Here is a 14,073-nt window from a genome sequence, read left to right as displayed (position 1 = left end):
CAGGTTTTTTTCAGTGTGTCATTGGTCTGTGATCCATAGTAAATTTTCACCAGCTGAATATTTTTTTTTACTTGAAGTTTATATATTTTACATTATATTTAGTGTAACTTTGTCCCCCTAGAGGTGGGTCCAGACTGCTGAGAGGAGATTCAGGCCTATGCACAGATGGCAATAAAGTAGCAAGAACTTTGTTGGGTCATTTAAGGTGCTACCTCTTTGACACCTAGTCCCTTTTCATGCACATCCATTCAAGAGAAACTGGATGCTCTGGTTGAGGCCACACCTCCTGGTGCAGGCAACCTGTGCCTGGGCTGCAGAGGAAGGAGGCAGGAACTTTGAACTGTTTTTTCCCAACCTAACTACTCAGGAGAAACTCCACACTTTAAACCAAGTTTCTAACATTGCCAAGTAGGGACTTCTTCCGTTAAAAAGTCCACTACTTCTGTAGTGCAGAAACAGAGGTTCAACCTGTACTCTCAAGTTCTTATGCACAAGCAGCAGAACTGGAAGTAGAATTGGGGCCATTGGTTTCTATCCCAGTGCTTTTTCTATTGTACACAAGTGTTTTCCAGATTTAGTATGCATAAGAATCATCCAGAAAACATGTTAAAAATACAGGTTTTGAGTCCTTGTCCCAGAGATTCAGATCCATTAAGCAGAGCCCAGGAACCACATTTTTGACGAACACTCCATGAGTCTGATGCATATGGTCTACAGCCTAAAGATATCGATGACAGTTCCCAGGAGCAGATCACATTTCCCAGGACAACCCATTGTGTTTGAAAAAATGCTATCCTTTCCCTTCTGGCAGGTTCAGGTAAGAGCTTCTGGGTGGGCTCATGGTTTTGGGGGAAGATAATTCCTCAGGATGAATTTAGTGGTGAGGTAACAGTTGCAGCAATAGATGCTCTTCCTGGCATCCTGGATCTGCCAGTGTCTGCATTATGAGTCTAATGAAGATGATTATGAATCTGAGGCCCAGCTGAATGACCCCGAGACAGCATGGGTGACATGCTTCCTGCCAGGAGATCAAAGCAGGGGATCCAAGCTGTTCCTAGATGACCGCCTGTGCCTTAGGTCATGGAACACCTGGGAAATCTTTCAGGAGCTCAGTGATGCTGTCATGGGTGCCGTCTTAAAGAGGAAACCAGCTTTGGCTCCTGCTGAGGTTGGGGAGAAATCTATCTCTGTTTGTGCTAACAGTAGAAATAATAACCCAGAGGTTAGAAGCTGCTTTCACAGACATTATCTGTGTCCTTTCCTTCATCTGTGAACCTATGTGAGGGCCCACGGATTCCCAGTGCAGTGGTACACAGCCTTCTTATCCTTAGGTTTCTGTTTGCCTGAAACTTGGCTTTATTTCATATCTGCAGATCTCACTCTGCGTTTCACACTCGAGTGGGAAGGCATGCTCTCAGGCAACCCCAGGTACCCTTCTCCTTCCTAGCATTTGTTGAATTTTATAAATAATGGCATTGTGATCATTTGGATATCTGTCTCCCTCACCAAAAGCTTCATATGGGTGGGAATCAACACATTCCAAGACATAGCACAGTGCTAGCAAGGCATAGTGGTGCTGGAATGAATAAATGGATGATGGATGAACTGACCAATGCTGTATGAAACAAAAAGTGCTGGCTGCACAATGTCTTGTTGGGTAGATGAACAGGAGAATGGTGTGTTCACCCAAGCGCTGACCAGGCTTGGAGAATTGCATTACACAGCAGATAAAGGGAACCTGCCATCTTCTATGACCCACACTACACTCTTCATCTCCCCCCACCCTGAAAAACCCCACTTATCCTGCCCTTCCTTGACTCCCCGCAGTGATGGCCCAACCATCCTCTCATTGTCCCAGTCAGGAACCTATGCATCATCCTTAATACTGGGCTCTCCTATGCTGCCTCCATCTAGTCCATTCTCTTGCCAGTGGCTCTGATCTCCCACGTGGCCCTCCAAGCTGCTGGAGGCTCTTCACCCGCACCCCACTGCCACCAGGGGCAGGGCACCAGCATCTCTTACCTGGACTGCCGCCACCACCTGCCGTTACCACCAGATGATCTCGCCTTCTTCCACTCCCTCCTTTACAGAAGAGTGCCTCTAATTCTAAAGCTCATACAAATCACCCAAGGGCTTTGTTGAAATGCAGAGCCTGTGGCTCAGTAGATCAGGGTCTGAGATGCTGCCTTTCCAACAAGCTGCCTGGTGAGGCAAACGTTGCTTTTCCATGGACCACACTTTGAATGGCCAAATATCATCTCTAAAATTTAAACCTTAATATGCCATTTCTTCCTTAAAATTCTTCAGTAGTCCCTATTGCCCTTGAGGCCTTATGCTATCAGTTACTTGCCTTCTTGTCCAAGTTAGTGTTTTCTTCCATGTTCACTGAGGTGCTTGCATTTCCTCAAATTGCTGTCCCCTTTCATGTGCCTATAGCACTTCCTCCATTTGGAATGCCCTCCCTGCCTCTCAGTCCCATCCCTTAGTGAATTCCCACTGGACTGTTGGGCTTCATCCAGTCATCACCTCCTCCAGAAAACCTTTCCAGACCCCTGTTGCCAGAGGCAGTGGAAAGACACAAAAGGAAGACACTTCGGTTCTGTCTCTCACAACCCTCCCCACCTCGGGGGCAATCTCCTGTTTGCCTGCAGGTCTCCCCACCTAGACCTAAGGAGACAGCCTGGGACAGTGAAAGTTCACAGCTGTTTGGTGGATGAAGGATGGGATCACAGAGGGACCCACCTGTCCACCCTTGGCAGCCTCTCTGGTCCTCCTTCACATGACAGCTGTCTATCCAGGTGGTTTCTATGGGATGCTAAGGGGAGTCTTTCCATTTACTGCATGATCCCACTTCCTGCCTCCACCCAGTTTATATTCCTTGGTATTAAGATCAACAACCGGGCCGGCCAAGTGGCGCGATAGTGAAGAACTGGCTTGGGACGCCAGAGGGCCCCAGTTCAGATCCCACATATGAGGGCCAGTGACACTGCCCTCTACAGCTAAGATGCTGAATAACAGCTCAACCTAACAGCCGTGAGTTGCTGCAGCCCCTGCTGCAGTGGGTTGCCATGGGCTACCGTGTGTAGCCAGCAGCCAGCGTGAGCGGCCATCCAGAAGCTGGCGACTGATCTGCCTTGCCTGGGAAGAGCGCAATGATGGTGCCAACTTGGGCCAGTGAAGCAATGTCCTCCACAGCTAGACTGAAGAACAAAAAGTCAGCAACTTGTCTGTTCTCCTTCCCCCAATTCCCCAGCGCTGTTCCCATCCCCCAACTCCCCAATAAAAATCTTAAAAAAAAAAAAAAGATCAACAACCTTCTATTTGCTTTTGTCTGGGGCAGACTCACTGGGGATAGCTGAATCTGCAGCCCCTGCTGCATGGGGGTTCCTGCCACCCTGTGCAACATCCATTGGATGGGTCCTTTTGCGTGAGGGCCCCCACTCTCTCCACCTGAAACCAGATTCTCTGCACCAGCTTTTTGTTCCCACAACTTTGCCCAGGGCCCATTGGGAGCTGAGAGGGCAATACTGGGTGTGTGACAAAGGGGTGAGCTGCTCCCACTGCCCTGGACCCAGGCTCCAGAGAATCAGAGGCCGTGCTAAGAATCCACACTTTCCCAGAGGCACAGAGGCCTGCCTGCTCCTGGAGTCAGCACACTCTCCTGTTACAGGGAATGTTTGCTCAGACACCTAGGGGACCCTGTTCCTTCCTCTCCCCATCTTTCCACTACCACCCCAAACCACAGTGAAATCCCACAGCACTATAAGGTTCACCCATCCCTGACACCATTACTGGCTGAGTTACTCTAAAGCCATGTTCCATGACCCAGGGCTGTATTAGAAATGGAATGGGACCAATTTGGGTTCTAGTCCTGGTCCTTCTATTTGCTACTTGCCTAGCTATATGCAATCACTTTGCTTTACTAGGTGTCTGTTTCCTCATCTGTACAGTGGGTTTATATACTTTCCCTGGCAACCCACAGAGTTGCAGTGATTACATGAGTTAGCGAATGTGAAAGTGGTTGTCGAGTAGTAAGGGATACATTAATAACATTGAGGGCCAGGCCTAAGATAGAGAAAGCAGGAGATGTTTGCCTTGACATTTCTTACGGCCCACCTTCTGGTCATTTCCATATACCAATGCCCAAATACAATAGACCTCCTAATAAAGTTGGGCATGTAAAATTGCTGACCACATTAATGTACATTTATTTAATGTATTGCCTTCCTGGGGCATTTCAAGTTTAAATGAATGGAAGGGTGAAACGCAAATGAAGCAATTGATAATGCAGAAACGCAGGTAGAGTGAGACCTGTGTGAATGGGAATGTATGGGACAGGGAGGATTCTCTTACACCTTCCAGGTCGTCCTACATGGTCTACTTTGACTCCATCAACAAAGAAGGGAAGTGCTTTTGTGGCTCATGACTTATGCTGCACCTTGAGAGCCTCAGCCTTATGCTGCACCCCTTTCTCATGCTACAGAGAATGGGCAGTTGAGGAAGTTTGGTGGAAACCTGGAACTATGGGCAGGTTGGTCATAAGGAGATTCGGCCTGTGTGTTCTAAATGGCCTTCCAGATGAAGATGAGATAGGAATGAATTGTTAACAGTGTTGTGGTCTTTTCTAGTAAGCTGTCAGCCTACTCCAGGCCTCTAAGACTTCCCAGAGTGGAGGAGAAATGATTTCCCTATAGCGTGACAGAGGCAGAGGTGTGTCAGCCCCTGTGTGCCTATGTGTCTCTAACTGGCATTGTCTAGCCTGTCTTCCCCTTTGCGAGCCATTCTGACTCTTACGATAAGTCTCTACCACAAACACCCACACATGCCAGGCTCATGGTAAACTGCCCTACAAGACAGACAGCAGTATAGCCTGGAGGATGGGAATATAACATTCAAGAACCGCAAAACCAGGAAAAAAAGGTAGCTGGCCTTCCTTGAAGAAGCTGGTTTTCCAAACCTCTTTTCAGGACTTTATTAGATCTTTTGAAGCAAGGAGGCAATTAAGTGATGATTTTCTCCAGCACATGGGGTCACCTTGGACTTGAGTCCCAATTCAGCAGAGTCTGGACCCCATGGGCCTTCATCTCCCATGCTCATGCCCTGCCTCGGAAGAACACTGGCGACCGTGGCCCTCCATTGATGTTGTGGTGCCCATCTTCGAGGATCTGCTCCTCAGCAATATGACCACCACCTTCTAACCAGAATGCTTTTTCCTCCTCCCAGAGGGCATTCTCTTCCTCCCAGAGTGACTTTTTATCCTCCCACAGGGCCTTCTCCTCTACAAGAAGAGCTTGTTCCTCTCTCCACAGGGCCTTTTCTTCCTCCCACAGGGCCTTGTCCTCCTGAAGAAGATTCTGATCGCTTTCCCATAAAGCAGTATCCTCTTTCCAGAAGGCCTTATCCTCCTTCCAGAAGATACGGTACTTTTTCCAAAAGGCTTTCTCTTCTTCCCGGAAAGCTTTTTCCATTTCCCAGAAAGCTTTTTCATCTTTCCAGAAGGCTTTCTCCTCTTCCCAGAAAGGTTTCTCCTCTTCCCAAAAATCTAAGATCTGGTCCTGGAAAACACGGATCTTGCCTCGGAAATTCCACATCTCTTCCCTGAAGTCTTCTACTTTCTCGCGGAAAACTTTTATCTCTTCCCGAAAAGCCTTTTCCTCCTGCAGCTTCTGGATTAGTTTCTTCTGGCGAATGTTGGGCGAGGAGGCCACCAATGACCGGAAGCAAGCAAGCCCCATCCATTTACCCACCTTGAAGGGAAACAACTTCCTAGTCAGCCAGGATGCTGGACTGGCCATGATGGATTAGAGGGCCGTTGGCCAAGTCCAGGTTAGCTGGTCAAGTCCTGCAGGGGCATCAGAGAAAACATGTTCATGAGTATTTCATGCCAGAGGATAAGCCCTCAGGTTGGTACCATTTAATTTGGGAAAATGTAACCATTTCTCTTTTTGTCCCTTTGGTGGTGTTTGTGAGGGCCAAGCTTTAGTAGAGAAACACATTGGACGGTCCTGGCTTTGGGCTGAATAGGTAGGTGGTCAATACCTTAAATCTCAATGCTGTTAAATTAATCAGAATTTCAACCAACAAGGACAGTGGTTCTCAAGTAGGAAAGAAAGAAAGAAAGGGGTGGAGGGAGAAGAAGAAGCAGAAGCAGAAGGAGAAGGAGAAGAAGAAGAAGAAGAAGAAGAAGAAGAAGAAGAAGAAGAAGAAGAAGAAGAAGAAGTGGAGGAGGAGGGGGAGGAGGAGAAAGAGAGAGAGAGAATGAGAGATCTCCACACATTGCCATATACCCAAGGTATCAGAACTATCCACAAAAATTCCCGTAACTACAAAGGTGGGAAAAAGGGCTGGACATGGGAAAGTGGTTAGAATGCAGGGGAGACAAGGGGTGAATACACACAATAAGGCATTGATTTCCATTTTGAGATTTCTGGAAGCAGCTGCCAGGATCTGGCCTTACTCTGTGGGCCTCGCCAAGCACCACAGTGTGGAGCAGCACAAGTGCCTTCAGGAGATTTCTGGGCTTTTGCCTTTTTCTATTTCCTGACTTGGGAGCATGGAGTTGGGGCAAAAGGAAAGACACACAGCTGGTGTGTGTTTGTGTGTGTGTGTGTGTGTGTGTGTGTGTGTGTGTGTTGAAGAGACAGATGGTGGCTACACTGTGGGCAGCTGGTGGCATTCCCAACCATCCAGTCACACAAGCTAGAACCTGGAGCTCCTCCTTGGCACTCCTCCTTCTCACCGACTTTTAATCAACCATCAAGCCTTCCCAGTTAAGATCTTTAACATTTCTTGAAACCACACCCCCTGCTCCAGCTCCTTGACCACAGCCAGTTCAGGCCAGGATGCCGGTAGCCTGCTGACTGGTCTCTCTGGTGCTGATCTTACCCTACCATCTGCTCTACATGCAGCCCCAGGCATGTTTCTAAACGCTGTCCCATCACACCACACCTGCTCACAAACCTTCAAAGACCCCGTAACCCAAATATCAAATCCAAATGCCTTAACAGGTCCACTGCAAGTGACTTCCGCTTGTCTCTCTCTTTTCCTACCCAGTCTCCACTCAACTCCAGATCTAAGATTCAGTAATAATGAGCTACATTCAGTTCTCTGGACAAAACCTGCAGTTTCCTGCCTCCACACCAGGGTGCATTCTGTGTCCTCTGCTGAGATTACCTTTTCCTCCCATTATGGGCTTGAGTTCCTGTTCATTCTTCCCTCTGAGAACTACTTGGGTCCTCCCAATAAAGTTCATCATACCTCCTTAATGCTACCTATCTCCGCACAATCCTGTTGTTCACTTGTCACGCTTGATTGATATTAGGTGTGGACAGAACGTCTGCCATTCCTGTAACCTGGCATCTAATATAAAGCTGTGCATATAGGAAGTAACTGATACAACTGTTGGTTGAATTGAACTGAATTTTATTGAATTTTGGAACTTGGAGTTTCTGTTGTATTATGGTTATTTGTCTTATTCCTGCTATTTGCATAACTGTCAGTATCTTGAGGTAGGAGAAAGTGATTCATTCTTCAAGTCCCCACATTTCTTTCTTTTTGCTGTGAGAACACAGAGCAAGCCCTCAACAAGCATTTGTTGAACTAGACTAGGTAATTCTGTGAGCAAAGCCTCAAGGTCAACTAGAGTTGCAAGATAGCTGTTGATAACAATCAGCTTTCTAATTATAACATCAGTAATAACAATTACTACCTGCTCATTTATTCAGCTCTTTTGTGTTGGGTATTTTACCTACACTACCTGTTTAATCCTTTCAACTACACTGTGAGATAAATAGTACTTTGATTAACCCCATTTTATAACAGAAAACTGAGGCTTAAATAAGTTTAAAACCTATTCAAACAATTAAGTAGATGGGTGAAGACTGCTGAAAGATCATGTTTAGAAGTGCATTTTGTGGGCAAGCAATGCTGCCTGTAAACACTATCAGGCATCAGGCTGATATTTTCACTATGAAGGGCTGTGTATGCGTGTGTGCATTTGTATCAAGCATTAGATTGACACGATATGAATATTGTATTGATTATAATATTTGGCATCTTGGTCACTAATTTTAAATGCAACTCTCTCTCATACAACCCTACTGCTGAAGGAAAATATACACCCACACTAAAAAGCAAATTGAAGAACATTGGAAGTTATTGCTAAAGAAAATAACTATATATTTTCAACAAAAGATTTACAAAAGTCCCTGTACATGTGTAAGAATTGTCTGTCCCCAATTTGCAAAGGAGGCATTTGTGCAGGCTTCTGACTTTCTTCTGACGTGTTTTCTGGACATACCCTAACACTGAAAGTAACCGCCTTTGAATTATACCACAGCTTTATTTCTTACTCCATGAGCAATGTTTCCCCTCCCTAAAGAACTCCCTGAAACAGTTTAGTAAATTCCTTTTTTGCCATAGACACCAACTATCACCCGATTGTACATTTCCCACTGTCTAGTTTATCCTCAGTTGTTATTTTCAGGCTCTCTTTATGGCCTCACACCCTCGGCAGGTTTACCACCAGTTGTTGCTATTAGCAGGCTTGCCTTTGACGGCCGCTCTCCACAAAGGGCAGTGTGCCTGCACTCATGATCAGGAGAAGAGAACCACAGAGCTGAGTGGAGAAGCCAACTGGGGGCAGCTGGCGCAGTCCATGGAATCACTTGGGAATAGAAAAAACTATAAGTTGTAGGTCAGTGAGCACTAACAGTTCACCATAAATGATTTTCCCCTCCGAATCTAACTCCCCACTTGAACAGCAGCAGGAGAAATCTGTTCATGGAACGTGTTGAATAAATGTACTGTAGAAATAAACATATTATAAGTCAAGTATTCAGGGACTCCCCCTTATTCTCAGAGAGTCTGAGTTCCTATGTGTGGAGAAAACAGAGGCCTATGGGCTGAAACTTCCTCAGCTTCCAGTTGACCCTTGAGGCTTCCATATACATTTTTAGTGCCCTCCTCTGGGTTCCTAGGCCAGGCCAAGACCCACCCCCACCCCAACCCCATCTCCTCACAACTGCTTGGTGACCCTGTTTTATCAGTAATCCCTCACTTATGGAACTTCTCTCTCTCTCTCTCTCTCTCTCTCTCTCTCTCTCTCTCTCTCTCTCTCTCTCTCTCTCTCTCTCTCTCTCCCTCTGTTCATTCTGGCCTCTCAGCATACAGACACACTCTCTCTCTTCTTAAAAACAACCAACCAACTAAACAACCAACCAACCAACCAACCAACCAACCAACCAACCAACCAACCAAGAACAGAATCCTCTAATTCCCTCTCCCTATTTGCTAGCCCTCTCCTCCTTGAATAGTCTTCTCAAAGAGCAATTGACAATCACTATCACCATTCGGTGTTGCAATTTGCACTCTCATCCTACAGCTATCTGTTTTTTGCCTCCTTACTCCACTGAAACTGTACCTGTTAAGATCACCAGTGACCTGCTAGCTGTTTGGTTTTTATCCTCACTGGCATCTTGGCAGCATTTGACATGAATCCTTCTTAAAGCTCCTCCCCCCTTCTCTTCCACAACCCTGGGCCATCCTGTTCTCCTTCTACCTCCCTGACTGTTTTCTCTCAGTCTCTTTGTGGACTGCATTTCCTATTGGAATATCCTTTGTCCATACAAAGCAGTACCTACCTCATAGGGCTCTTGTGAGGAATAAATTGGGGTACGCTGCATGCCCAGCACAGTGCCTGGCACATAGCAAGTGCTCAATAGGAAATAAGAATTATTATAATTACTATTTTGTGTTATTTTAAATTTTCTTAAGTTAGCATGCCAAGACAATCGTGATCTGCCCCTACAAACCAGTTTAGCCTTCTACGTCAGACACCTCCCCAGAGGCCTGTACTCTGGCCCTCTGGAATTCTTCAGCATCCAAGTTTTTCTCAGTTCCATGATGCTGTTCTCATTGGATAGCTTGGCCTAAACCCACTTCACTTCACCAAGTTGGCCAAGACCCACATAAGGAGTACCTTCTCTAGGCAGCCTCTCCTGACACTCCCCCAAGTTTAGACTGAGCATATGCTCCTCCTGCTCCTCTAGGGACATTTGGTCTCCCATCTCTATGCCCAGCATCTAGCACAATGTCTGGTACACAAAAGATGTTCAGTAAACGTCAAATGAACAAATGGCAGTCTCCTGGGTTAAAAGGTCAGAAAAAAAATTATCTCCAAGTTTTTCTCATTTCCACTTAAATTATCTTTGAGAAAGAGATAAAAATAAGTACAATATCAAATATATAGTTGTATATTTAGATATAAAGTACAATATAAAATGGTAATGTATATCTCTTTAATTCTAAAATCAAGAATCAAAGACATATGCCCAATCTCCAATATTATACTTCAAGACTAGGAACTTATTTTTAAGGGAAATGTATATAGCTCTATGCTTAGAACCAATGCTATCCAATCTAAAGCCAAGAGTTACTTACTGCTTAGCTGTTTCCCAAATGGGCAAGTCCTGTAGTCCTCAGAGAGCAGGCAGTCATTATTGTGTCAGATCCCTAGTGATGCCGTCTTCACAGACTCCCCTAACACTGTTTGCAATCCCTTCTGTCCCCCTCAGTCCTGACTCACAGGGTGGCGAGGACTAAGATGGGGTCCCAAATAAGGGATTAAAGAGTGGAGAGAGAACCTGAAAGGTTTAAAAGATCTCTCCAACATCCATCTTTGACTTCACCTATAGGGTGGCACTGTTGATGACTGGCAAATGATTGTTACATCACATTCTATCTGGATTGTGATGGAGCAGGCTTCTGGGAAATCAGGTTTCAGTGAGGGCTTTGTATGTGATGAAGTGTTTCAAAATTCTGAGGCTCTACATAATGTTATCTTCTTTCAGAGGTATTTTTTGCTTCTGGTAGGCAGAGAAGTTAATTACTTTAATCCAACCAGGAAATGAGATGATTCTAAACTGGACTTCACTCCCTGTGGGCTATGCTTCTGTTGGCAATGATGTAAAGAAATAGGCCCCCTTATACAGTGCTGGGAGGAATGCAGAATGTTACAACCCCAATACGGGAAATTTGTCAGTGTCTAACAAAATTATAGATGCATTAACCTTTTGACTCAGCAATTCCACTTCTAGAAGTTCATCCCACAGGTACACCTAGGCAAGTACAAAACAATACTTGTAAAGGTTATTCAATTCATTTGAGGATTGTTTGTAACTACAAAAGATTAGAAATAATCAAATTTTCCAGTAACAGGGGGAAAACTTGACTAAACTATGGAATGTCCACACAACAGAGTACTATGCAGCTGTGTAAAATGTATAGCAAAAAATATAAGGCTTCTATGTGCAGATATGGAGAAATCTCCAACATGTATGAAGTAGAAAAAAACAACAGCATGGTACATTGTAAATATTGTATATGGGAGAAAATAAAAATATATACCTATGCATTTGCTTATATTTGCACAGAGAAATATTTGAAGAAAACCACCAAGCTAATAAAAAATCATTTATGAGGGAAACAATGGAGGGGGCAGGGGTAGAAGCAAGACTCTTCCGTGAAGATCTTTCTAGAAGGCTTTGGTCTTTGAAGAATGTAAATACATGATGTAGTCTAAAACAAATTGTTAAAATTGGAAATAAAACACATGAACCTAGCTATACATCAAATAGTACCACGTTCACACAGAGGAAGGATTTATTTCAAGTGCCTTAAAGGCACAATGCATTAACTTTACCTTCTTAGTGAGATGTGATTTAAGGACCAAAAGAACTACAAAGAAATTTGAAACTTCAACTTGGTAGTTTTATCTTTTTTAGTCGGGCTGGTGGTGTTATTTTGAAGTTTTTCTTTCTATTGTATGACAAAGCATTCAAGTAATTGTTTTAATAACATTAGGAATCGAGATTTTCAGTGTAAAAAAGATATAATTCTAAAATAAAATAAGTTACATAAAACGCTATAGTATTTAATTTAAAATAAAAATATCAAAATGAGCTCATGACTTTAAAAATATGCATGATACACCTCTGCTTACTGAAATGGAATCATAGCAACAATATCCCAGATACAATGAATACTTGCCTACCGTGCGCCCAGATCTTCATCTCTCATACCATTTCCCACTAAGAGGAACTAGGGACCCACTAATAAATGACTGCTTCTAGGTGTAGGGAAGGGGAGGTACAAAGTGAACCCGGGACATGTTTTTCCAGAAATCAAGGAAGTTTTCTTGTCATGTCAAAAGAACACAGAAGACAATTTTCATAAGCTCCTACTGACGTGAGAATTTGAGCATCAAAGAAATGTTGTTTGTGGTTAATTGAAATCTATTCAATCCCTAGCAACCCATGCGTCCATAATGATACCAAAAATAAAAAAGAACAGAAAATACTCATTTGTCACCATTTCAAGTAAAATTAAAGCTATTAAGTCAACTTCTCTGAAAATTAAAGGAATTTTTGAAAATTAAAGGAAAATTGAAAGAATGAATAATGTATCCTGCCTTTCATTTAGAAACTATAGACCATGCTACCAAACAGCCCCAGTCAACGTGGGAAAGCTTTGCAGAACAACCCGGGCAGATATAAAACACTCCTTCACATTTCTAATTAAATGATGGGTTTGGCAAGATTACCCATTGGTGGTAAACCCACTAAATGAATGATTGATGGGGAACTAGACATTTGCATTGTCCCAAATAACACCACATAGATTTTATGTCTAAGTGAAATACATCATTGTGTGATGGAGGGATCAGGTATCATCTTTATCTAGAGGTCAATTTGACATCATGAAGTATTGGGTCAACCAGATATCATGTGCCTCTTGATGTAATGCAGTGTGACTGTCTTACATATGTAAGGTTCTCTGGAAGCAAAATCTGAGATACATTGAGGGAGAGCTCTTGGAAGAAGGAGAATAAAGAAGCAGGAACGGGCAGGGGAAAAGCTGGAGACTAGTTACAGCCTAATCCAATGAGCAGCTGGGAAGTGTGAACTGTTCCACAGTGTTGTTCCCACCGTGAGGTCCATGTCAGTGCCTGCAGGCTTCTGTTGGAAGCTCCATGCCACCATTTCCATGGCCACAGCTATGTGATGTTGGTAAAAAGGCACCATGGGAGGTCCTAGAATGTCGCCTCCAGGAAGGTGGGTATTGTGGGATGAATCCTGTCTTCCCAAATTTCACATGTTGAAGTCTTAACCCCTATACCTCAAAATGTGACCATATTTGGAGGTGGGGTCTTCAAAGAGGTAATGAAATTAAAATGAGGTCATTAAGGTGGGCCTTAATCAGATGTGAATGATGTCCTTGTAAGAAGAGTAAATTTGGACACAAACATGTACAGAGGAAAGATCATGTGAAGACATAGGTAGAAGAAGGTTATCTACAAGCCAAGGACGGGAGGCTCAGAAGTAACCAATGTTGCCAATACCTTGACCTCACCATCCCCCACCAATAGGCAGAGTCTATGTCTTCCCCTTGAACATGGGTGAACCTTTGGATTACTTCAGCCAACAGAGCACAGAGAAAGGGATGCTATATAACTGCTGAGCAATAGTGTGCTGGGGCCCTTGCTACCGGCTAGCCAGTGATACTGTGCATCTTTTCCAACTCCACGCCCGTTGAATCATGCCAGTAGCTTGAAAATAACCACAGTGGGTTTACTTATTTTATTTTATTTATTTATTTATTTATTTTTAAGATTTTTTTATTGGGGAATTGGGGGGATGGGAACAGTGCTGGGGAATTGGGGAAAGGGGAACAGACAAGTTGCTGTCGTTTTGTTCTTCAGTCTAGTTGTGAAGGATGTTGCTTCACTGGCCCAAGTTGGCACCATCATTGCGCTCTTCCCTGGCAAGGCAGATCAGTCGCCGGCTTCTGGACGGCCGCTCACTGCGGCTGCTGGCCTCTCACGCTGGCTGCTGGCCACACACGGTAGCCCATGGCAATCCACTGCCACAGGGACTGCAGCCCACGCCGTCGCCGGCGACTGGGTTTACTTATTTTACAGAAGCCAGAAAATGCTACAATCATGGTTCCAGGTGAGGAAAAAGGACAAGTTGCCAGCGCTGGAGCCAAAGCCACAAGGAACGCAACTGTTTTTGG

General features: G+C 44.4%; 1 protein-coding gene across 1 annotated transcript; it reads right to left on the bottom strand.

Moving 5' to 3' along the window:
* Positions 1 to 5,093: 5,093 nt before the first annotated feature.
* Positions 5,094 to 5,795, bottom strand: CCDC70 (coiled-coil domain containing 70). The gene has a single exon (XM_019668884.1). The coding sequence runs from the start codon at positions 5,793 to 5,795 to the stop codon at positions 5,094 to 5,096; it is 702 nt and encodes a 233-aa protein (XP_019524429.1).
* Between the last annotated feature and the right edge of the window lie 8,278 nt (positions 5,796 to 14,073).

The sequence above is a fragment of the Hipposideros armiger genome, unplaced genomic scaffold (assembly GCF_001890085.2).
Source record: "Hipposideros armiger isolate ML-2016 unplaced genomic scaffold, ASM189008v1 scaffold_541, whole genome shotgun sequence".
In the NCBI taxonomy this organism is placed as follows: domain Eukaryota; kingdom Metazoa; phylum Chordata; class Mammalia; order Chiroptera; family Hipposideridae; genus Hipposideros; species Hipposideros armiger.
This window is presented reverse-complemented; position numbering and strand designations above follow the sequence as displayed.